Source organism: Pristiophorus japonicus, chromosome 1 (assembly GCF_044704955.1).
Source record: "Pristiophorus japonicus isolate sPriJap1 chromosome 1, sPriJap1.hap1, whole genome shotgun sequence".
NCBI classification, from domain to species: domain Eukaryota; kingdom Metazoa; phylum Chordata; class Chondrichthyes; family Pristiophoridae; genus Pristiophorus; species Pristiophorus japonicus.
This window is the reverse complement of record NC_091977.1, coordinates 326,483,967-326,507,370: the sequence shown is the minus strand read 5'-3', so window position 1 is coordinate 326,507,370 and position 23,404 is coordinate 326,483,967. Positions and strand designations below refer to the sequence as shown.

At 47.1% G+C, this 23,404-nt stretch overlaps 1 protein-coding gene across 4 annotated transcripts in view; it reads right to left on the bottom strand.

Moving 5' to 3' along the window:
- topaz1 (testis and ovary specific TOPAZ 1) overlaps positions 1-15,802 on the bottom strand; it is a 116,567-nt gene extending 100,765 nt beyond the window's left edge. For 3 of the 4 annotated variants that reach the window (XM_070888959.1, XM_070888969.1, XM_070888971.1), the window contains exons 1-3: positions 15,607-15,802; positions 5,501-5,667; positions 48-2,245 (exon numbers count right to left, since the gene is read on the bottom strand). In XM_070888959.1, coding sequence (XP_070745060.1) covers positions 48-2,245; positions 5,501-5,667; positions 15,607-15,745 — 2,504 coding nt within the window. In that variant the 5' untranslated portion in view covers positions 15,746-15,802. The other variant, XM_070888965.1, reaches the window with a different exon arrangement.
- Positions 15,803-23,404: the final 7,602 nt, after the last annotated feature.

Sequence of the window (23,404 nt, the reverse complement as noted above, 5' to 3'; positions counted from 1 at the left end):
TTTATCAAATAACCAATTAAAAATGTGAATGGAAACCGTGCACACACCTGGAGGTCCTTTCATTTGAATCCTTCTGCCAATTGCTGTTCAGTTCACTTCCAAGGTAATCGTCTACAGATTTTAATTCCATTTTCCTACAACCAGCTTCTTGCAAACCCACCAATTGCCCAGCAGTCTGCACCATCTCATCAGTATTACTGGGGCTGCCAAATAGCTCTGGGTCATCTTGAATCACATCGAGCACAAGGGCATCTTCTTCGTAGGCCCTTATGATGTCAGGCACCCCCTGTACAGTCCTTTTCATTTCAGAGCTCCTGTCCAGTATCTCTCCGACTTCACTGTCTGCAGTTGTATATGTTGCAATAAAAGGCTCCTTTGGAGATGGAAGCACTTGCTGGTTTTCTAATAAAGGGGTATTTTCAGCACTTCTCTTCCACAGAGAATTCAATGGCTTTTCAAGGCTGCAATTACCATCCGGCCACAGGGATACAAATAATGAATTACTGTTGACTTCTACTACCTTTGATTGATTCTCTATATTTTTTTCTAAACCTAAGACAGGGTAACTCTCAACAAATCCCTTACTCCTAGTCTGTTCACTCGGTTCAAAACAGCACTGTCCATCCAATCGGTCACATCTCAACTCTAAAGATTCATTCTGATGAACGGGGATCACCGCTGGATGCATATCATTTATTTCCTTTGTGCACCCTTTCCTTGGAGTAAATTTATCCTGAACTGTCTTGTGTCCTTGGTAGTCTACGGCTGCTTTTCCTTCTATATCATTGCACAAAGGAATGTGGAATGCCGGTAATTTTGTTGACATTAGGCTTTTCGTGCAATGAGCAGCTGAACTTCGAAAATTCAATTCACTTTTCCTGATTAGACATTTTTTTCCTTGACCACAGACACCATTTGCCATTTTGGAGCTATGTCGTACATTGACTGATAGGGATGTTTTATCATATGCATCTTTTAACTGTCTACCATATTCTACTACAACACTGGAGTACTTAGAGAAGTGTATTAATGGCTGTACCTTAGCTACCTTGTCACTTGCAAAAGATGTATAACTGCAATTATTTTCCAATAGTGATTTGTTTCTCAGATTATCTTTGTTAACTGCCTTTAATTCAGGTACTTCCAAGGACAACATGTCCAACAAATAAACAGTACTCGCAACTGATTCCAAATTTCCTTGATTGCCAGCAAAATTGCTGGCAGTTTTGTGAAGTAAACCTTGACGAGGCAACGTTCGTGATTTTGGCTCAAGTACTGGTGCATCACTGCACAGTTCATCTGTTTTTTCTTGTTTCCAATACCATTCTGAACCAAACCAAAACTTTGGGCACGGTTTGATTCTCTTGAATGGTCTAGTTCGAGCACAAGTATCCAGAGTGACTGGTGTCGTTCTTGCACAACCAAATTGAGCAACAGAGGCCTCAGAGTGCACACGCTCGCTTGCTTTTCTTTTACAGCTTTCAGAAAGTCCTTTCGCCTCATCAGTTACAATGACGCCAACAGGCTCAAAACCAGCAGTTAATGCTAGTCCTCCAACATCAGGTAATGCTGTTATTTCCACTTCTAAACAGTCTCCTATTACATCTGTGGAATCCGCTTTGCTGCAAGCTGTGGTATCTTGGCACGTACGTTGCCAAACCAAACCTTTGGGATGCCAGGATAATTCTAAAGGTCCTGATTCAAGTCCTTTTTCAGAACAAGCTTCAGGAACATTGGATGCTCGAGCTTTTTCAGCATCAACAAATATATTATCAGTTTCTAAATGTGCTTTATCAAGAGCTTTAAGACGCTGTATCCGTTTCTGAATTACTCTCGACAGCTCTGATGGCCCTGTTTCCAGCAGTATTTTAGTGTTGTTCCCGGATAATGCACCTTCTGTTGCAACCTCCATACCCGCTGATTTACTCTTGCTATGATTTTGCTGAATACATTTCGATAATTCTATCTTGCTACAATCATTTCTCTTTAGGTGAACCTGGAGAGGTTTAATTGTTGCTATGAGCTCTGTGCTCCAATTGTTTTTAATCACATCGGCCACTTTACAATCCTCGCAGCCGTGGTCCTTTGCCCGCTTTCTCGCTTGGCACCTTTTGGTTTTGGGACCTTTTACTGACTTACTGCACGTGTCATTACACTGACTGAAAAGGTCACATACTGAGGGTTGTTGGAGCTCTTTAGGAATTATATAGTCACACAGGAGATGCACAGGAACAATCTTGCTTTCCTGAAAAATACAATTGTAACATAATATCACGACCGAATGCTTGATATTTCATGCTATAACTTAGTTTTATTTTTTGGATCAAGTTTGCATTTAAGGCAAGAAATGCTTGTGCTGGATAACAAAACTCTGCCACCCATTATCAGCACCAAGCACGCTATAATGTATTTGATTCATGGGTTCTTTGCTTAAGAATTCAAAGCAACACTTTGCTATCAAGAACTAGCTGGTTTATTAACAAAAGTTTGACAATCACACTATACATTACCATATAATATTAACGAAGTGCCACCCCTTGTTAAAGGGGCACAACAACGAGAAAACCAAACAAATCAAATTCAACAGCTCGACAACTATTTTAATTATAACATTAAACCAAGTGTCCTCTTTTGCAAGGGCACCAAAACCCACAAATTAACATTAAAGGGGACCTTGCCAAATCAAATTAAAATTCTGTCCCCTGCTGTAATGATGCACTCCAGTCCCTCCGGTGCTACCTCTCGCGGCAAACTGCGAGCGTACCGGTAGACACCACGTGCTCCATCTCCAGGGACACCCTGGCGCAAACATAGCCACGGAAGATAGGCAGGCAATCGGGCTGAACGACCCCGCTGCCTGGATCTATTGATGGCCACCTTGGCCAGGCCCAGGATCAGTCCCACGATGAGGCCTTCCGGCCTGCCTGCTCTCCTCCGCACCGGGTGCCCAAAGATCAGGAGCGTGGGAAGTGCAGCCAGAAATTGAGGAGAAGCCCCTTCAAATAATGGAAGAGGGGCTGGAACCTCACACACATGGAACATGGACTCCTTCAGACCCCAGAAATTGCAGGCGGCCTGGGAACCAACTTAAAAACTTATTTTTAATAATTGCAACACTCTCCAGGTCAAGTCCTCAATAGATAAAGGGAGGACTCCCACAGGGAGCCCTCTATTGGGGACACCCGCCTCCTCTAGATGGTAAGATTGTGCGCCATGGCGCATATACAGCAGGCGAGGATGGCAAAATGGAGGGTGTGCAAGAGCAGCCCGTACAGGAAACCCCTCCTTGCAGAACTGAACGGCACAGAATAGATTTCCCGGAGGTGGCTCAAGAGGTGGGTTTCTGGACTTGGCGCCGATGAGGAATTCCATCCGGGCGGGGGTCAGTTCGGACAAGATCGCCCCATGTGTTTGAGCTTCCTCGACACGGCGAGTGCCATTTTGAGAGATTCGATGGCTTTGGCCACGAGCCGGTCAGCCCAGGACAGATGCTGTGCCAGCTCCTCTGGCGCCATCCAACCTGCTCCTCCACCATCAGGTAAGTCCCTGACTCTGGTCACCTTGCCAAACACAGCCCTCTCCTCTGCCTGCCACCTAAAACTGAGGTCGTGGAAGTACGGATTCCTGAGCAGCGGCTCCCAAAGGACAGCCGCTACTCCAGATGGGGGAGAACTACGCTTGCAGGCAACCTTGTTCCAGACCCTGATGAGTTCCTGGTAAAAGGCAGGCAGCCCCCGCATGGAGGCCCGGACGCCCCTCAGGTTTACAAACAGGAGCCGAGTGTCATAATTGAGGCCGTACTGCTGGCAGGAGAAATACATCGCCAGCACACACCATCTGGGAGGATGCTCGACGTACAGGTATCTCTGCAGGGTCTGAAGGTGGAAAGTGGCAGCCTGGGTTCACACGCACACCAACGCCTGACCACCTTCCCTACGCGAGAGACTCAGAACCGCGGCAGAGACCCAGTGCTTCCTGTCGTTCCAGAAGTAGTCGACGAGCTTCTTCTGTATCTTGGTGACAAATACAGGGGGAGGGATCAAAGTGACCAACCGGTACCACAGCATAGCGGCCACCAGTTGATTTATAACTAGCGCTCGACCCCTGTAGGACAGCACTCGGAGCAGTCCTGTCCAGCGCCCTCGGCGAGCGGTGACTTTGGCCTGCAGCTCTTGCCAGTTCGCAGGCCAAGCTTCCTCGGAAGGGCTAAGGTAGACCCCCAGGAAGAGGAGATAGGTGTTGCTCCAGGCAAAAGGCCTGAACTCCTCCCGCAGGGAGTCCACTCACCACTGACCCACCAGGAGTCTGGAACATTTCTCCCAGTTGATCCTGGCAGAGGACGCAGCCGAGTAAACCTGCTGGCACTCGTGCATCCTCCGCAAGTCATGAGATGCACGTCACTGGCATAAGCCGAGAGGACGACCTCCAAGCCCGCCCCTTGCAGAGCCAGTCCGGTCAACCTCTTCCGCAAGAGGCACAGGAAAAGCTCCACGCAGACGGCATACAACTGGCCATATATGGGGCATCCCTGAGGCACCCCTCTCCCAAAGCGAAGGAGCGCCTTCAAACACCCGTTAACCTTAATCAGACACTCCGCGGCGGTCTACAAAAGTCAGATATGGGAGACGAAATGCACCCCGAACCTGAAAGTGCACGGAGTCCCGAAGAGATATTCGTGCTCTACCCTGGAGAACGCCTTCTCCAGATCCAGGGAAAGGACGGCGACTGACAGACTTGCACTCTGGCAATGGTGGACCAGATGGATGTTGTCGTGGATAGCTATTTGCATACATTACACATGCCCAGATAAGTATGAGCAGAATCTGATTTATGAGCAATAAATATTTCCCTCTACACTTTTCTAATAATCTCAATCTCTTATTTTTGCTGTATTGAAACACTTATTTCCCATGCCATCCACTCCTGTGGTCTGAGCAACATTCATTTTCAGTGCTGCGGTTTAGGCTGAGACATTGATGGTTGCAAAAGCTCCAAGGATCTTTCCATCCATCAATCTGGATTGAAGTCATCATCCTTACCTGCTGCACCATCCATTCGGCTACTGTTGTCTTTACAAAAGCATCATATTCTTTAACTTTTACATAGAATTACACATTACATAAAATTTACCAGAGAAACAGGTCATTTGGCCCAACTGGATTATGTCGATGTTTATGCTCCGCACAAGCCTCCGCCCAACCTACTTCATCTCACCCCATTATCATTGCCGTCTATTCCTTTCTCCCTCGTGTGTTTATCTGGCTTCCCCTTAAATGCATCTATCACCTCAACCACTCCTTGTAGTAGTTAGTTCCACATTCTCACCATTTTTTAGGTAAATAAATCTCTCTTGAATTTCCTACTGGATTTATTAGTGACTATCTGACATTTATGACCCCTAGTTTTGGTCTCCCCCACAAGTGGAAACATCTCTGTCATATTTACAAGTAAGGTTTCTAATAATATTTACAAGTAGTCTTCCAGAGTGAAAATCCTTTACCTCAGTTCCTCTTTTAAAATACGTCTGTTGAACGGATCTTCTGATTAAATGCCTTGTAGAATCCACATTGGGCTCTCCAATGCTGCGATCTATCACAGCATCACTGGAGTCTGGAGAACCTCTTTCAGTGGAATTCTTTTGATCGATCTTCATTCTTTGTTCGATTGCTAGCAATTAAGAGAGGAAGAAGAACATATTTGAACTTAAGTGTTATGTATGCAAACTTGTAAATACCATGTCTAACTACCAGAGGGCTTATTCCCTGGAGTCCCAAAGGATCCCACAATCCCTTGGGAGCACCTGTATATAAGGAGGCCTCACAGGCTGGAGAGGCACTCTGAGATCTGTAATAAAGGACTACAGTCACACCTTACTTTGAGCTTGCAGTATCTGGTCTGACTCTTTATTCAAGGCATAACATTAAGAACATGAGAAAATTCAGGTACAGGGGGAGACCCTCAGTCCATTAATGCTCACTCCTCCATACATTAACTCTGCTGTCAGCACCGAGCAAATAATCTTTTCCCGACAGCTAGTTTAAATTTAATGTTCACCAATTTTATTTGTGCCTGGCAGTTCTACTTTCTCAGAAGTATTGTTTGGATGTATTAATTTGAATTTAAATAATTTATCCCATTTAATATTTTAGATAATTCAATGAGATAGCCTTTAACCATTTTCTTTCCGGGTTGCAAAGTTTAAACTTCCCGAATCATTCCTAATAGCTCAGCCTCTTCATGCTTGCTGCCTTACTCTAAATGTGAGTAAAATGTTTTTTGCCATGATCACCACAACTGAATAGGCCCCTTTCTCAGTCTCAGTGCACTTACTCTTTCCCGTTCATTCTATACAAAAACAAAATACTGCGGATACTGGAAATCTGAAATAAGGAGACAAAATGCTGGAAATAATCAGGTCATGCAGCATCTGTGCATCTCCAGCAAATGCTGCCTGACCTGATTATTTCCAGCATTTTCTCTTCCCATTTTGTGTCCACAATTGGCCTATGTATAATGTTCGATATTTATCAGTATTAAGTCTCACTTGCTACACATTTGTCCAATTGTACAGATAATATAAATCCTTCTGCAGATATTTGTGCCATACACTCAGTCTTTACAGGTTTCCCTATTTTTGCCTTGTTATAAAATTTGATCAGCCTGCATTTGGTTTCACCATACAGAATATTTACACATATTATAAAAAAATATGCTTCAGAGATATGGACTATGTACAGTAGGCACCTCAAAGTACTGGAGAAGTACCACCAGTGTTGCCTCCACAAAATCATGCAAATCCATTGGCAGGATAGGCGCACCAACGTCAGCGTTCTCTCTCAGGCCAACATATCCAGCATCAAGGCATTGACCACGCTCGACCAGCTCCGGTGGGCAGGCCACATTGTCCGCTGCCCGATGCTAGACTCCTGAAACAAGCACTCTACTCCGAGCTACGTCACGGCAAGCGTTTCCCTGGAGGGCAAAGAAAATGTTTCAAGGACACCCTGAAAGCGTCCTTTGAAAAATGCATTACCCCACCGAATCTTGGGAATCCTTGGCCCAAGACCTCTCAAAGTGGAAGAGGACCATCCGAGAAGGCACCGAATACTTCGAGTTTCTTCGCCGGGAGCACGCGGAAGCCAAGCACAAAAAGCAGAAGGAACGTACGACAAATCAAGCACCGCCTGCCCCACCTGTGACAGAGACTGTAGGTCCCGCATTGATCTCATCAGTCATCTTAGAACTCATTTTAGTGTGGAAGCAAGTCATCCTCGACTCCGGGGGACTGTCGAAGAAGATTTTTTAAATAACTACTTTTGATGGGACATGTTTTAAAATAAGCAGCTGCTTTTTGTACCACCTTTACTGTATCATCCCCCCCTGAGCGAAGCTTCAAATCGGGGAGCAGGCACTTTTCCTTTGGAGACCTTAAGCTGAGTAGTACCACAAAATCCTGAATTAACAGCGAATTAATATTTAAAGCCAGTGATGACTGTACTGGTGCAGCAAACAATTTGATCGCATATCGCACCTTTAGTAGAGAAAAAGGTCCCTTTCCAGAAGGGGACACCAAGCCTTGCTGGGAGAGTTAAGAAAGGTGACCTAATGGTTGATCAGAGAGATGGGTTTTTAAAGGAGAGAGAAGTGAGTTGCAGAGAGCAAGGTTGCAGCAGCTGAAGACAGAGTTAATGGGAGTGAAGAAAGTCATGCACAGAAAGGCCATGCTAGGAGACCAAAGGGTGAAAACAAAACATAAAGCTGAAGGAGAGTGCAGAGTTATGGTGGAGCGAGGCCATGGAGGGATAGTAAGAGGAGTACAAGAGTTTTAAATGCAATGTTTTGGGGCTCAGGAGAGCCTGTGCAACTCATAAGGACCAGGATGTCGCACTTGTGCAGGACAGGATACATTATAGACTAGTTGGGAGTTTATCAAAGAAAGAAACAAAGACTTGCATTTCTATAGCATCTTTCATGACCTCAGGACGTCCCAAAGCATTTTACAACAAATAAAATACTTTTGAAGTGTAGTCACTGTTGTAATGTAGGAAACACAACAGCCGATTTGTGCACAGCAAAGTCCCACAAGCAGCAAGATAATCGGTTTTTATTAAGTGATGCTCTTCTTTGAAATAGTGCCAGGAATCTTTTATGGAATCCTTGCCCAAGACCCCCTGAGGGCAGGCGGGGCCTCGGTTTAACATCTCAGCTGAAAGATAGTACCTCTGACAGTGCTGCACTCGAGTGTCAGCCTAGATTTTTGTGCTCAAGTCTGTGGAATGGGGCTCGAACCCACAACCTTCTGACTCAGTCGAGGGTGCTACCAACTGAGCCACTGATAAGGACATTGGAGAAATCTCTTTGGACATAGAGAAAAGCAAAGATAAAGATTTCAGCAATGGTGAGGGTGAGGTACGGGTAGAACTGGGCAATGCATCGACATGACTTATCTGTCCAGAGAGGTAGGATTTGGGTTACAACGGAAGGGTTTCTTTCAGCCATGGCGCGTGTCTAAGATGAAAGTGCAAGGTGGATTCTTGGCAAAAAAAAATAAATTGTCACCAATTTGTTGCTCAGCCAAGAGTCACAGCATCCACATCTCTTCCCCAAAACCCTTTCCAGGAGGACCTAGATTAACTAGCTGGTGACACCACTGGACTTGATCAACCAGCACATCGCATTGGCTCCACATCGCAGGCAGTCCTACATGTCTTTGAATCACGCTGGTCTAGATTTATCTTGTCGCTGGTATTCAATGCACACTCTTTCCTTGTAAAGGTGAAGCCCATTTAGCCAAACCCAGATAAAACTAAGCAGAGGTAGGCAAAGAACACAAGAACATAAGAATTAGGAGCAGGAGTAGGCCATTCAGCCCCTGAGCCTGCTCTGCCGTTCAATGAGATCATGGCTGATCTTCTACCTCAACTTCACTGTCCTGCACTATCCCCATCTCCCTTGATTTCCTTAATATACAAAAATCTATCGATCTCAGGCCTGAATATACTCAATGACAGAGTCTCCACAGCCCTATGGGGTAGAGAATTCCAAAGATTCACCATCCTCGGAGTGAATGTCTCCACATCTCAGTCCTTAAATGACCGATCCCTTACTCTGAGATGGTGACCCCCTGGTTCTCGACTCCCCAGCCAGACCAAGCACCCTCCCTGTATCTACCCGTCAAGCCCTGTGAGAATTTTGTAGGTTTCAACTCTAGAGAATATAGGCCTAGTCTACTCAATCTCTCCTCATAAGACAATCCCCCCCATCCCAGGAATCAGTCTGGTGAACCTTCGTTGCACTCCCTCTATGGCAAGTATATCCTTCCTTAGGTAAGGAGACCAAAACTGTACACAATACTCCAGGTGCAGTCTCACCAGGGCCCTATAAAATTGCAGTAAGACGTCTTTACTCTTATACTCAAATCCTCTTGCAACAATGCTTCGGCAATCTCCACATGCATAGGAATATTACTGGGGTCTAATTATATTAAAACCATGCAGTATACCAGGGCAGAGCACTGGTAAGCTTCCCACCATTCATTCAGCTAGGACAATCTTATCCATTTGGAGCTGGAAGCCTGATATTGTGTTAAAACCAGTGAATGGACCACATAATGCAGCACAAATGTGAGCCCTGATACACAGTAAATTCAAACTCACAATATATAAATAGTCAGGCCCAAATCCAAAAAAGCATTACCATCCAAACACAAAAATGGAATCTACCCATATACATAGAAAGCCAGACAGCCACAGCGGAAAGACAACATCTCCATAAACAAAAAAAAAGTCAAGCCCCACCCCATACCATTCTCACCCCCCCTTCATCTCCTCCTCCTACACTGAAAACAGGAACGATTGAGCCTCACCTTTTAAATTTCCCAGCTTAGAGAGCTGATTGATGCAAGAAGCTGCTTCCTGATTGGTCTAAATTGACAAACCTCTAAATTGAGAAACCTGTAAAGCAGCAGCTGAGCAGTCCATCCCATTCTCCCTTCTCTGCTTCTTATTGGACAATTAGGCCAACCCCGCCACTGTAATCAACTCAAATATCCAAAGTGCCCCCCTTTTAAAGGGACACAAACAATAAACACTCAAAATTATGGCTAAGAAAGGAAACTTAAATCAATTGAATCACAATATTATTTACACTGTGTCAACTACACCCTACAGCCTCAAGCATAACGGCAGACACTGCGTGCTCCTTCTCCAGGACTACCTGGGCTCTGCTCCCAATGAAACTAACTATAGTTAAACCCAGCTCTGTTTAATATGCAAAAAAACACTTGTGGGCCAGAGTTGGCTCATGGGTCACCTGTTAAACACTGCCACATAACAGTATTAACTTGCAGGGTTATTGGCTGGTGACAATAATTACCAGAAGACATTCATCATCATCATCATCATGGGCAGTCCCTCGAAACGAGGATGACTTGCTTCCACGCCAAAAAAGGATAAGTTCACAGGTGTTCCAATGAAGGACCTGATATTCCAGGTCCTGCCTTGCACACCAGCCATCACACAGGCTTGACAGAGCTAGGTCTTGGTCCAGTGGCAAGGATTAACCAGGACGACTGGAGACCTGCTCTGCTGCACAGACCTGGTGCGCACACATATCGCAGTGTGGGCTGGCCAGTGCTGTCCCTGGGCCCCTGGCCGCGAACTCATACCTCTCCTGGGCCCCGATCACGTCCCTCCGGTCTCTCACTGCTCCTTCGCCCCGATCTCGCCATTCTTGCTGTATCTGCCCATGTTCCAATCACCTGAAGGAAGGGTATGTAAACACAATCCGACATCCATGGCTCAGATCTTTATGTTAGGGGTATCTGGCTTTCTATGCATATGGCCCAACCTTGCTAGCTAAGTAGTTGCTGCATCTCCAATTGGTGGAACAAGAATTCAATAGGATATGCTATCTACCCACACTGCGGTCAGGAGATTATTAGCAATGTGCTCACATTTTATGGCGAGTGGTTGCTGGTACCTGCTGTCAGCCCAGCAAGGACTAAAAATCCATGCTGCTCAGTTGGCCAATGATGCACAGTTTCTATTTGCTCTTGGATGTTGGCAATGCCACAATTATTGCCCATCCCTAGCTGCCCTGAAAAGGTGATGGTGGAATTGTTGAATTGTTGCTGTCCTTGTGGTGATGGGTGTTAGGTAGGGAATTGGTGTGTGGCTTGGAGATAATGGTGTTCCTATGACATTGCTACTCTTGTCCTTCTTGATGGTAGATGTCACGGGGCTGGGCAACTTGATTGCAGTGCATCCTGTAGAAACACAGTGAGCCAGTGGTGTATGGGGTGGACATAGAGTTCAGTGGCAGGGGTGCCAGTCAAGCCTGGTATGGCCTGGACAGTGTTGGACTTTGAGATGCTGCAGCTGCACCCAATTAGGCAAGCAGTGAGTATTTCATCACTTTTGACTTGAGCGCTGTAGATGGTAGCGAGGCAGAGAGAGATCAGGATGGGAGATATCTGTAGCAGATTACCCAGGTTCTTTCCTGCTCTCATAGTTAGTGTCGATATGGTTGGTCTAATTAAGCTTCTGGTCAATGGTGACCTCCAGGATGTTGATGTGGGGGACTCAGAAAGTGTGGTGCTATTGAAGATCAGGGTTAGGTTCTTCTCTTTTTAGAGATCATTGCCTGGCGTTTACGTAGCATGAATGTTACCTGCCTCTTGTCAAGAAGTGGATCTTATCCAGGTCCTGCTGTAGGCCGGCACAGACAACTTCAATTTTATAGTTGTCAGCGGAGCTGAATCTCACCAGCAAAACAGCCCCACTCCTGCCCTTATGCCAGAAGGAAGGTCATTGATGAAGCAGCTGAAGCTGGTTGGGCCAAGGATGCTGCCCTGAGGAACTCCAGCCACTGAAGAGTTTTCTCATTGACCCCAGTTTTGCTAGGGCTCCTTGGTGCCATACTCAGTCAGTCACTGTCTTGATGCTAAGGCAGCTACTCTCACCTCTCCTCTGGTATTCTGCTCTTCCATCCATGTCTGGATTAAGGATGTAACAAGGTCAAGAGGTCAGTGACCATCCAGAACATTATTCATGATTGACCAACTACCTTAACTCATTGACCAGACCTGGGAGGGTAGACTAATGGCTTCGCGGATGTAAATATCCCTGCTTGGCTCCAGGTAACCCTGCAAGCCAATGTCATAATGGAAAGAACTAGTGGGATGTTTACCAGTGTCATGTGCTGGTAAACTGCATGGTACTTAGCTCCTTGAACTTCCGCAATATGCTTATGCACACCTGTAGGCTTGGGAAATCCCTAAGCACTGGCTCTTTCCAATTTGGGACGAAGTTATTTTGGGTTTTGGGCAAGCAGGCATTGTCCCTACAGTGAATGAGTGTGCAGAAACTTGACTTATGTAGTTTTCAGTACAGTAGTTTGATTTGAAGCCCCATATCATGGCAATAGGTATCTATACACCTCAGGCATTCATTCAACTGACCAAGCAAAGCTAGAATGAGTTACAGATCTCAACTACAAGACATAATCTCAACCATTCTTGTATCCACATAATGAAATGTTACATTGTACCACTGGGAAAGGTATTTTAATAAGTTGCCTACCCACCATGCGGAAGGGGTAGAAAAAATGTTTAATAAAACCATTTTCCATAACTGTACAAGTAAGAACCACTGCTTGTTACAACAAAATTGGGGGTTGCTAGGGGGGCAGGGGGGAAATTCATTTGATACTGTAGGAAACTACACGATCGGCAAGGGCTATAGTTAGTCCCAAAAACCAATATCTCTCAATATGCCCTCCCCCTTAAGTGTCTCCAATTCTCATTTAAATTCTTCCACCACACCCAGCTCAGTCCATTCCACACATCCATCACCCTCCATGTAAAATAGTTAAATCTATGTTAATTGTGGACCTTCCTTCCTTCTAACCTTGAAACCGTGTCCTCTGCTTCTAGAGTTTGCGACAATCTTGAACATATTAACCAGGTTTGATTTATCTATCCCCTCAAGAATCTTGAATATCTCCCAAGTCGTCTTTTCTCCAGAGTAAACAATTCCAGGCTCTTCAGCCTCTCCTCATAGCTCACATTCTTAAACTAGTTATCAGTTTGGATGTCTTTTTCTGTACCACCTCCAATGCCGATATACCTTTGCTCCAGTGCAGTGCAGAAACCAGAATTGAACATGGTACTCCATGCATAGCTATTAGAATGCCTTGTGCCAACTCATTCTATCCTTCTGACTACACATCATACTGAGATGTCCAACAATACTCCCAAAATGTTGTTCTGTGTTGTATCCTGCAGCTTGGAACTATACTGTACTTGCATTTATAACCCCACTGTTTATTTCCTTTTAACGTGAACAAATGGAAGATGATCCCACTTGATACTAACCTCTCCACCTTGCCAAAATTCCTTTGTATTTGGTTTGTCTTGTTCCTATTATTTGAACCTACCCCACATTTGATGTCACCAGTGAACAAAGGCAGTTTTGCTTCCACTCCCAGCTCCAAATCATTTATACTCCTGATGTGGTCGGGCTAACATCTTACACCGCAATACACTCTTTCTTGATTTGCAGTCAAACCCTTTGCTAATACAAACTTGTACCTTATTTGCCCCATCAGCCATGCTTCTTGCTGATCAATTCATAGAATTGTCCACAATAACTCCAAGATTCCGTAGATGAGAGGGTTGACTGATGAGGAAAGGTTGAGTAGGTTGGGCCTCTACTCATTGGAATTCAGAAGATTGAGAGGTGATCTTATCGAAACGTGTAAGATTATGAGGGGATTTTACAAGGTGGATGCAGAGAGAATGTTTCCACTGATGGGGGAGACTAGAACTAGGGGGGCATAATCTTAGAATAAGGGGCCACCCATTTAAAACTGAGATGAGGAGAAACTTATTTTCTTAGAGGGTTGTGGATCGATGGAATTCGCTGTATCAGAGAGCTGTGGAAGCTGGGACATTGAATAAATTTAATACAGAAATAGAGAGTTAACCGATAAGGGAATAAGGGGTTATGGGGAGCAGGCAGGAAAGTGGACCTGAGTCCATGATCGGATCAGCCAAGATCACATTAAATGGTGGAGCAGGCTCGAGGAGCCCATATGGCCTACTCCTGCTCCTATTTCTTATGTTCTTATGATATTTTTTCCTAATTCAACATCTCCTTTCCTGTATCACAAACTAAAAGCAGGAAACTGAGAGCAAGAAGGCAAGTTGGGAAGAATGTTCATCCAATGGGTTCTAGCTATGGAATAAGTTACCAGAGAAGACCATTGAAATGGGCAAATCACCCATTAGATCTCTGTCATTTCAAAGACTTTTCCACAGCCGATGAACATCTGTAGTTTCATGCATATCACTAGACCTTTTTCTTAAATATTAAAAATTGGAAGCTCCATTACTAGATTCCCATATTCTTCCCAATTTAATGAATTTACAAAAATGTCAGTGAACACTTAACTATCCCCTTTAAGGCCAAGCTCCAGTTTTCCTACAAATGGACAGCCTGGCCGCCGGGTGGGAGGGCTGAGGGGACGGAGGGAGAGGCTGGAACTCAGGGCTGGAGGCTTACTCGGGAGGTTGGGGGGGAGTAGGGAAAGCAATCCTGCTCCTCCTGGCCCAGAAATAGTCATGAAATAGTAGCCATCTGCTCCCAATGATTTCACATTTTAACCCCAGCCCCACCCCTCTCCTGCCCATCGTGGGGAGGGGGTGTTAATATTGATGCCAACATATCTGAAAAACTCTGTCACTATTTTGTAGAAATCCTATCTCAATGTAGATGCCTAGATATAATATAAGATCATTTGTACTGGCATATTCATGGAAGATCATCAAACAAATGCCAGCAGATCTGAAGCACAATTTCCGCATACCACTGCAGCAACACAGGGTCATGGGTTGACACCATCATTCTGCTGCGGAAAAGAGCCAAGCACTGGATCAGTGTCTCAAGATGCGTTTCAGGAGAAAGAAGGGAGTGACAATAATGGTTAAGATGGGTTGCTGAGAATTCATCTTTGGGAGAAATGGACACTGGGGGTAAGCAGCAACTCTTCCATTGCCTTGAGGTTATAGTTGGGCGTGTTGGATTTGGTACCTTAGGAAGAACATCGGAACAGAGAAGTTAACCATTCAGCTCCCCCCCAGCCTGTTCTGCAATCAGTGAGATCATGACTGATATGTAACCTAATTCCATTTATCCATCTTGGCTCCATATCCTTTTATAACCTTGTCTAGCAAAATGATATTAATCTCAGATCTAATTGAGCTTGCATCTACTGCTTTAGTGGAGAGAGTAGAACACTTCAACCACCCTTTGTGTGACGAAGTGTTTCCGAACGTCTTTCCTGAATGGCCTGGCTCTGATTTTAAAGTTGTGTCTCCTTGTACCTTAACTTACCACTTGTCCAAAGTGTCTTGTGAAACACTCCCTCGATTAACGATTGCCTAAAGAAGCCAAGGCTCGCCGCCTAACCCCATGTGATGTCTCCAAGGCTTCCACTGTGGACAACGGAGTGGAAAACTGGCGCCCACCCGCCACCAGCCGCTCACTGCCACTCCTCCCAAGGCCAAAGCCAGGTCACCCAGCCCTCCCAGGCCGGCCTCCTTACTTGAACTCCTGAGCTGGCGCAGACAGGGTGTGGGCTTGGAGCGCGGGCTCCTCGTCTGCTTGTTCATGCTGCCGGGGGGGCGGCCTCTCCACCGCCTCTTTCCTTCCGACTCGGGCTGTGCGGCGGGGCACGCTGACATGGTGAGGGACCGGGCGGGGTCCCGCGGCCCTGTCCGCCGAGCGAAGCTGGGTAGGAGAGAGCACGCAACGCATGGTGGGATCGAGCGGGAGAGTGACGCCACTCAGAGTGAGGGATGTGGAGAGAGAGAGAGAGAAAGGGGGGGAGGTGAGATATGGAGAGAGAGAGGGGGAGATATGGAGAGAAATAGAGGGGGGGGGAAGATATGGAGAGAGAGGGGGAGATATGGAGAGAGAGAGAGAGGGGGAGATATGGAGAGAAATAGAGGGGGGGGGAAGATATGGAGAGAGAGGGGGAGATATGGAGAGAGAGAGAGAGGGGGAGATATGGAGAGAAATAGAGGTGGGGGGGAGATATGGGGGGGGGAGATATGGAGAGAGAGGGGGAGATATGGATGGAGAGAGAGGGGGGAGATATGGAGAGAGAGAGGGGGGAGATATGGAGAGAAATAGAGGGGGGAGGAAGATATGGAGAGAGAGGGGGGAGATATGGATGGAGAGAGAGGGGGGAGATATGGAGAGAGAGAGAGGGGGAGATATGGAGAGAAATAGAGGGGGGGGAAGATATGGAGAGAGAGGGGGAGATATGGATGGAGAGAGAGGGGGAGATATGGAGAGAGAGAGAGAGAGAGGGGGGGAGATATGGAGAGAGAGAGGTGGGAGATAGAGAGAGAGAGAGGGGGGAGATATGGAGAGAGAGGAGATATGGAGAGAGAGAGGGGGGGAGATGTGGAGAGAGAGAGAGAGAGAGGGGGGAGATCTGGAGAAAGAGAGAGAGAGAGGGGGGAGATATGGAGAGAAAGAGGTGAGATATGGAGAGAGAGTGGGGGGGGGAGATATGGAGAAAGAGAGAGAAGGGGATGCAGAGAGATGGGGGCTATGGAGAAGAGCAGGTCTCCAGTCGTCCTGGTTAACCCTAAGGCCCCTAAGGCCTGTTCCTCACTCTGGAGTGTCTTATTAAAGACTGAGGTCACTGTTACTTTCGCCTCCCTGTGTGCAGCCTCATCTGTGTTAGGAACACAATAACTGGTGACGAGAATACGAATCCAACGCAAAGATGCAGCAAACTGTGGGCATCCTAGAGAAGTTCTCGGCGGGTGAGGACTGGGAAGCCTATGTCAAATGGCTAGACCAGTACTTTGTAGCCAATGAGCTGGACGGAGAAGGAAGCACTGCAAAAAGGAGAGTGGTCCTCCTCAGAGTCTGCGGGGCACCGACCTACAGCCTCATGAAGAATCTTCTGGCTCCGGTGAAACCCACAGATAAGTCATATGAGGAGCTGTGTACACTGGTTCGGGAGCATCTTAACCCGAGGGAGAGCGTGCTGATGGCGAGGTATCGGTTCTACACATGCCAGGGATCTGAAGGTCAGTAAGTGGCGAGCTACGTTGCCGAGCTAAGACGACTTGCAGGACAATGTGAGTTTGATGGCTACCTGGAGCAAATGCTCAGAGACTTTTTTGTACTGGGCATTGGCCGCGAGACCATCCTACGAAAACTTTTAACTGTAGAGACACTGACCCTCAGTAAGGCCATTGCGAGAGCACAGGCGTTTATGTCCACCAGTGATAACACCAAACAAATCTCTCAGCACACGAGTGCTAGCAATGTTCATAAATTAACTGGAACTGTGTTTGCGAGCAGAAAAATACAGGGCAGAACCCACGAGTCTGCAACTGCCAGCAGGCCTCAGGTGACCCAGATGACTCAGAGTCCCCAACAAAGGATGAATGCAAGGCAATTCACACCTTGTTGGTGTTGTGGAGGCTTCCATTCAGCCTATTCATGCCGCTTCAAGGGTATGTTTGCAAGAACTGTGGAACAATGGGGCACCTCCAACGAGCTTGCAAACGAGCTGCAAGCTCTGCAAAACCTGCTAACCACCACGTGGCAGAGGAAGATCGGTCCATGGTGGATCAAAGTAATTTCGAGCCTCAGAGAGAGGAGGCAGAGGCTGAAGTACACAGGATGCACACATTTCGACGAAATGTCCACCCATAATGCTAAATGTAAAATTGAATGGCTTACCCGTAGCCATAGAACTGGACACTGGCGCTAGCCAATCCATCATAAGTAAAAAGATGTTTGAGAGACTGTGGTGAAACAAGGCATTCAGACCAACCCTCAGCCCCATCCACATGAAACTGAGAACGTACACCAAAGAGCTTATGACTGTCCTGGGCAGCGCCATGGTCAAGGTCACCTACGAGGGCACGGTGCATGAACTGCCACTCTGGATTGTCCCGGGCGATGGCCCCACACTGCTTGGAAGGAGCTGGCTGGGCAAAATCCGCTGGAACTGGGATGACATCCGAGCACTATCACATGTCGATGAGGCCTCTTGTACTCAGGTTCTTAACAAATTTCCTTCCCTTTTTGAGCCAGGCATTGGAAACTTTTCCGGGGCGAAGGTGCGGATTAACTTGGTCCCAGAGGCACGACCCATTCACCACATGGCGCGAGCAGTACCTCACATGATGAGGGAGAGATTGGAAATCGAGCTGGACAAGTTGCAATGCAAGGGTATCATCTCCCCAGTGGAATTCAGTGAGTGGGCCAGCCTGATTGTTCCAGTACTCAAAAGTGATGGCACGGTCAGGATTTGCAGCGATTATAAAATAACTATTAATCGTTTCTCGCTACAGGACCAATACCCACTACCTAAGGCAGATGACCTATTTGCGACGCTGGCAAGAGGCAAGACGTTCACCAAGCTCGACCTGACTTCGGCCTACATGACGCAGGAGCTGGAGGAGTCTTCGAAGGGCCTCACCTGCATCAACACGCACAAGGAACTGTTCATCTACAACAGATGCCCGTTTGGAATTCGGTCGGCTGCAGCGATCTTCCAGAGAAACATGGAGAGCCTACTTAAGTCGGTACCACACACGGTGGTCTTTCAGGACGACATATTGGTCACAGGTCGGGACACTGGCGAGCACCTACAAAACCTGAAGGAGGTCCTCCAGTGACTGGATCGCGTAGGGCTGTGGCTGAAGAGGTCGAAATGCGTCTTCATGGCAACAGAAGTGGAGTTTTTGGGGAGAAAGATTGCGGCGGACGGCATTCGGACCACAGACGCTAAGACAGAGGCTATCAGGAATGCGCCCAGGCCACAGAACGTCACAGAGCTGCGGTCGTTCCTGGGACTCCTCAACTATTTTGTTAACTTCCTACCGGGGTTAGCACCCTTTTAGAGCCCCTAAATGTGTCATTGCGCAAAGATGAGAACTGGGTATGGGGGGAAAAAAAACAAATAATTGCTTTTGAGAAAGCTAGAAACATTTTATGCTCCAACTAGCTGCTTGTATTGTATAACTCATGTAAAAGACTTGTGCTAGCATGTGACGCGTCATCATACGGAGTCGGGTGTGCATTACAACAAGCTAACGTTGCGGGGAAGTTGCAACCTGTCGCCTATGCTTCCAGAAGCTTGTCTAAGGTTGAGAGGGCCTACAGCATGATTGAGAAAGAGGCATTAGCATGTGTGTTCGGGGTAAAGAAAATGCATCAGTACCTGTTTGGCCTCAAATTTGAGCTGGAAACCGATCACGAGCCCCTCACATCCCTGTTCGCTGAAAACGAGGGGATAAATACTAATGCCTCAGCCCACATACAAAGGTGAGAACTGTGCGGGTGCTCTCAGTCGGCTACCATTGCCCACCACGGGGGTGGAAATGGCGCAGCCTGCAAACTTGTTGATGGTGGCGCAGCGCGCAGACTTGTTGATGGTCATGGAAGCGTTTGAAAATAATAAATCACCTGTCACGGCCCTCCAGATTAGGACTTGGACCAACCAAGATCCTCTGCTGTCCCTAGTAAAAAACTGTGTACTGCATGGGAGCTGGGCCAGCATCCCCGTTGAAATGCAAGAGCCAATCAAACCATTCCAGCACGAAAGGACGAGCTGTCCATTCAGGCAGACTGCCTGTTGTGGGGTCACCGCATGGTGCTACCAAAAAAGGGCAGGGAGACGTTCATCTCGGATCTCCACAGCACACACCAGGGTATAGTAATGATGAAAGCAATAGCCAGATCCCACGTATGGTGGCCCGGTATCGACTCTGATTTAGAGTCCTGTGTTCAGCAATGCAGCGTATGTACTCAGTTGAGCAATGCGCCCAGAGAGGCACCACTAAGTTTGTGATCGAGGATCCATGTCGACTATGCGGGCCCGTTTCTCGGTGGTGGTGGATGCTTTTTCAAAATGGATTGAATGTGAAATAATGTCAGGAAGCACCGCCACTGCCACCATTGAAAGCCTGAGGGCCATGTTTGCCACCCACGGCCTCCCTGACATACTGGTCAGTGACAACGGGCCATGTTTCACCAGTGCTGAATTTAAAGAATTCATGACCCGCAATGGGATCAAACATGACACCTCGGCCGCGTTTAAACCAGCCTCCAATGGGCAGGCAGAGCGGGCAGTACAAACCATCAAACAGAGCTTTAAGCGAGTCACAGAAGGCTCACTCCAAACCCGCCTGTCCCGAGTACTGCTCAGCTACCGCACGAGACCCCACTCGCTCACAGGGGTGCCCCGGCTGAGCTACTCATGAAAAGGACACTTAAAACCAGACTCTCGTTGGTTCACCCCAACCTGCATGATCAGGTAGAGAGTAGGCGGCAGCAACAAAATGTAAACGATGGTTGCGCCACTGAAATTGATCTAAATGACCCTGTTTATATGCTAAACTATTATCTCAAGTGGGCACGGTGATAGCTAAAGAAGGGAACAGGGTGTTTGTAGTCAAACTAGACAATGGACAAATATGCAGAAAGCACCTGGACCAAACGAGGCTGCCCTGAACAACCCACAGCAGACACCACCTTTTTCGAGCCCACAACACACACTCAAAGGATCAACGACACCACGCCGGACCAGGAAATCGAACCCATTATGCCCAACAGCCCAGCAAGGCCGGGCTCACCCAGCAGCCCTGCAGGTCCAATAACACGCCAGCCCAGCGAGGGCACAGCTAACACACCAGAACAGACATTTGTACCGAGGCGGTCCACCAGGGAAAGAAAGGCTCCCGACCGCCTCACGTTGTAAATAGTTTTCACTTTGATGTTGTGTATCTGTAAAGCATGCACTCCCATGTTCCGCCACCAGGGAGCTCATCCCCTGAAGTCCCAAGGGATCCCAGCATCCCTTGGGAGCACTGTATTTCAGCCGGCCCCTAAGGCCTGTTCCTCACTCTGGAGTGTCTTCTTAAAGACTGAGGTTACTGTTACTTTAACCTCCCTGTGTACAGCCTCATCTGTGTTCGGAACACAATACATTAGCTACTCTCCAGGCCATAGGAACTGATCCAGAGTCGGATAGATTGTAGGAAAATGATCAGCAATGCATCCACTATTTCTAGGGCCACTTCCTTAAGTACTCTGGGATGCAGACTATCAGGCCCTGGGGATTTATCGGCCTTCAATCCCATCAATTTCCCGCCTAATAAGGATATCCTTCAGTTCCTCCTTTTCATAGACCCACTGTCCCCTAGTACATTCGGAAGGTTATTTGTGTCTTCCTTCGTGAAGACAGAACCGAAGTATTTTTCAATTGGTCTGCCATTATGAAGAAAGAGAGAGGTTATGGAGAGCAAGGGATATTGAGAGAGCGGGGATGATATGTCGAGAGAGAGGTGGATATGGAGAGAGAGTGGGGAGTTATGGAGAGGGGAGGATATAGAGAGCTGGGAATATGGAGAGAGTGAGGTGGGAATATGGAGAAAGGGGAATATGGAGAGAGAGTGGGAGGGTTGTGGAGATAGAGAGGGGGATATGGAGAGAGAAAGAGGGGATATGGAGAGAGAATGGATATAGCATGAGAGGGATATGCCAAGAATGAGGGGGATATTCAGAGATTGCGTGGGAGATATGCAGAGAGGGTCGATATGGAGCGAATGGATATGGAGAGAGACAGTGGAGAGGGGATATGGAGAGAGAGATGGAGCGAGGAGAATGTGGAGAGAGAGGGGGATATGGAGAGAGAGAGGGATTTGGAGAGAGAGTGAGGATATGGAGTGAGAGAGGGGTTATTGAGAGAGAGAGCATGGGAGATGTGGAGAAATAGAGACAGATATGGAGAGAGGGACATGGAGAGATGAGAATGTGGAGAGCAAGGGGGATATTTAGAGAGTTGGAGATAAAGAGAGAGCAAGGGTGGTATTGAGAGGTGGATATGGAGAAATGGTATTTGAAGAAAGGGGTTATGGAGAGCGAGGGCGATATTGAGCGAGGGAGATGTGGAGAGAGAGAGAGATGGATATGCAGAGAGGGGGATATGAAGAGTTGAGGCATGGAGAGTGAGGGAAAATGCAGAGAGATGGGAATATGGAGAGAGAGGGATATGGAGAAAGGGGGATATGATAAGTGATATGGAGAGAGAGCATAGTGGGATTATGGAGACTGGGGGGATTATGGAAAGTGGATGGATTACAGAGAGTGGAAGGGTTATGGAGAGAGAGGGGATATGGAGAAAGGAGTTATGGAGAAAGAGAGAGAGGATATGGCATGAGAGAGTGATATGGCGAGATCGAGGTGTGTATTGAGAGAGAGTGTGGGAGATATGGCGAGAAAGAAGTGGATTTTGGAGAGAGGGGGGTATGGAGACGGAGCAGGATATGGAGAGAGAGAAAGGGGACATGGCGAGAGAGAGGGATATTGCAAGAGCACTTGGAGAGAGTGCGGAGACACGGAGAAAGTGTGATGTAGAGAGTGGGGACATGGAGAGCATAAGGGGGATAGGGATAGAGATGGGAACATGTAGAGAGAGAATTATATGGAGAAAGGGGTATATGGAAAGAGTGATATGGAGAGAGAGTAGGGGTATTATGGAGAGTGGGTTATTATCGAGAGTGGAAGGTATACGGAGAGGGGTATATGGAGAAAGGGGATATGAAGAGAGGAGTTATGGAGAGAGAGAGAGAGGGCTGGAGAGAGAGGGATATGGAGAGAGCGTGGGAGATACGGAGATATTGAGGCGGATATGGAGAGAGGGTGCTAGGGAGAGAGGGGGATATGGAGAGAGCGGAGATATATAGTGTAAAGTCCTGTCCCCTCAGTACAGATTCACACGAGGCATGTAGTGAAGTCAAGGTCACTCTGGACTTGCACCTTTATTTCACAGCTCTGGAAAGCTGCACTTGCCTGAGACCTGTCCTTATATACCTGTCTCTTGCAAGTGCACCCCTGGTGGTAAGGTATGCTGGTGGTTACAGGTCATATCTTATTACAGTCATGTACATCATGTTAAGATACAGTTATATATCATAATGTAAGATACATGACATCACCCACCCCCAAGGTCTTATTGTCTTTATAGGTTCAGTCTCTCAGGTGGTCTACGCTCTCGCGTGGAGCATCTGAGTTGTGGTTCAGTTGTTTGCCTTGGTGTCTGTTTTTCTTTGGGTGTGGTTGCTGGTATCTCGCCTGGGCTGTCTGTTTCGATTGGTGTGATTGTTGTTGACTTGCCTGGGCTGTCTGTTGGGATTGCCCTTTCCTCAGGTTGTTCCCTCTGTCTGTCCACCAGGTGTGGTGCGAGATCCACATTGTAGTCTGCCTCTGGTTCCGCAGTGTTGTTGGTAAATCTGCTTTTGACTTGGTCTACATGCCTCCGGCAGGTTTTGCCATTGTCCATTTGTACTACCAGTAGCCTGTTT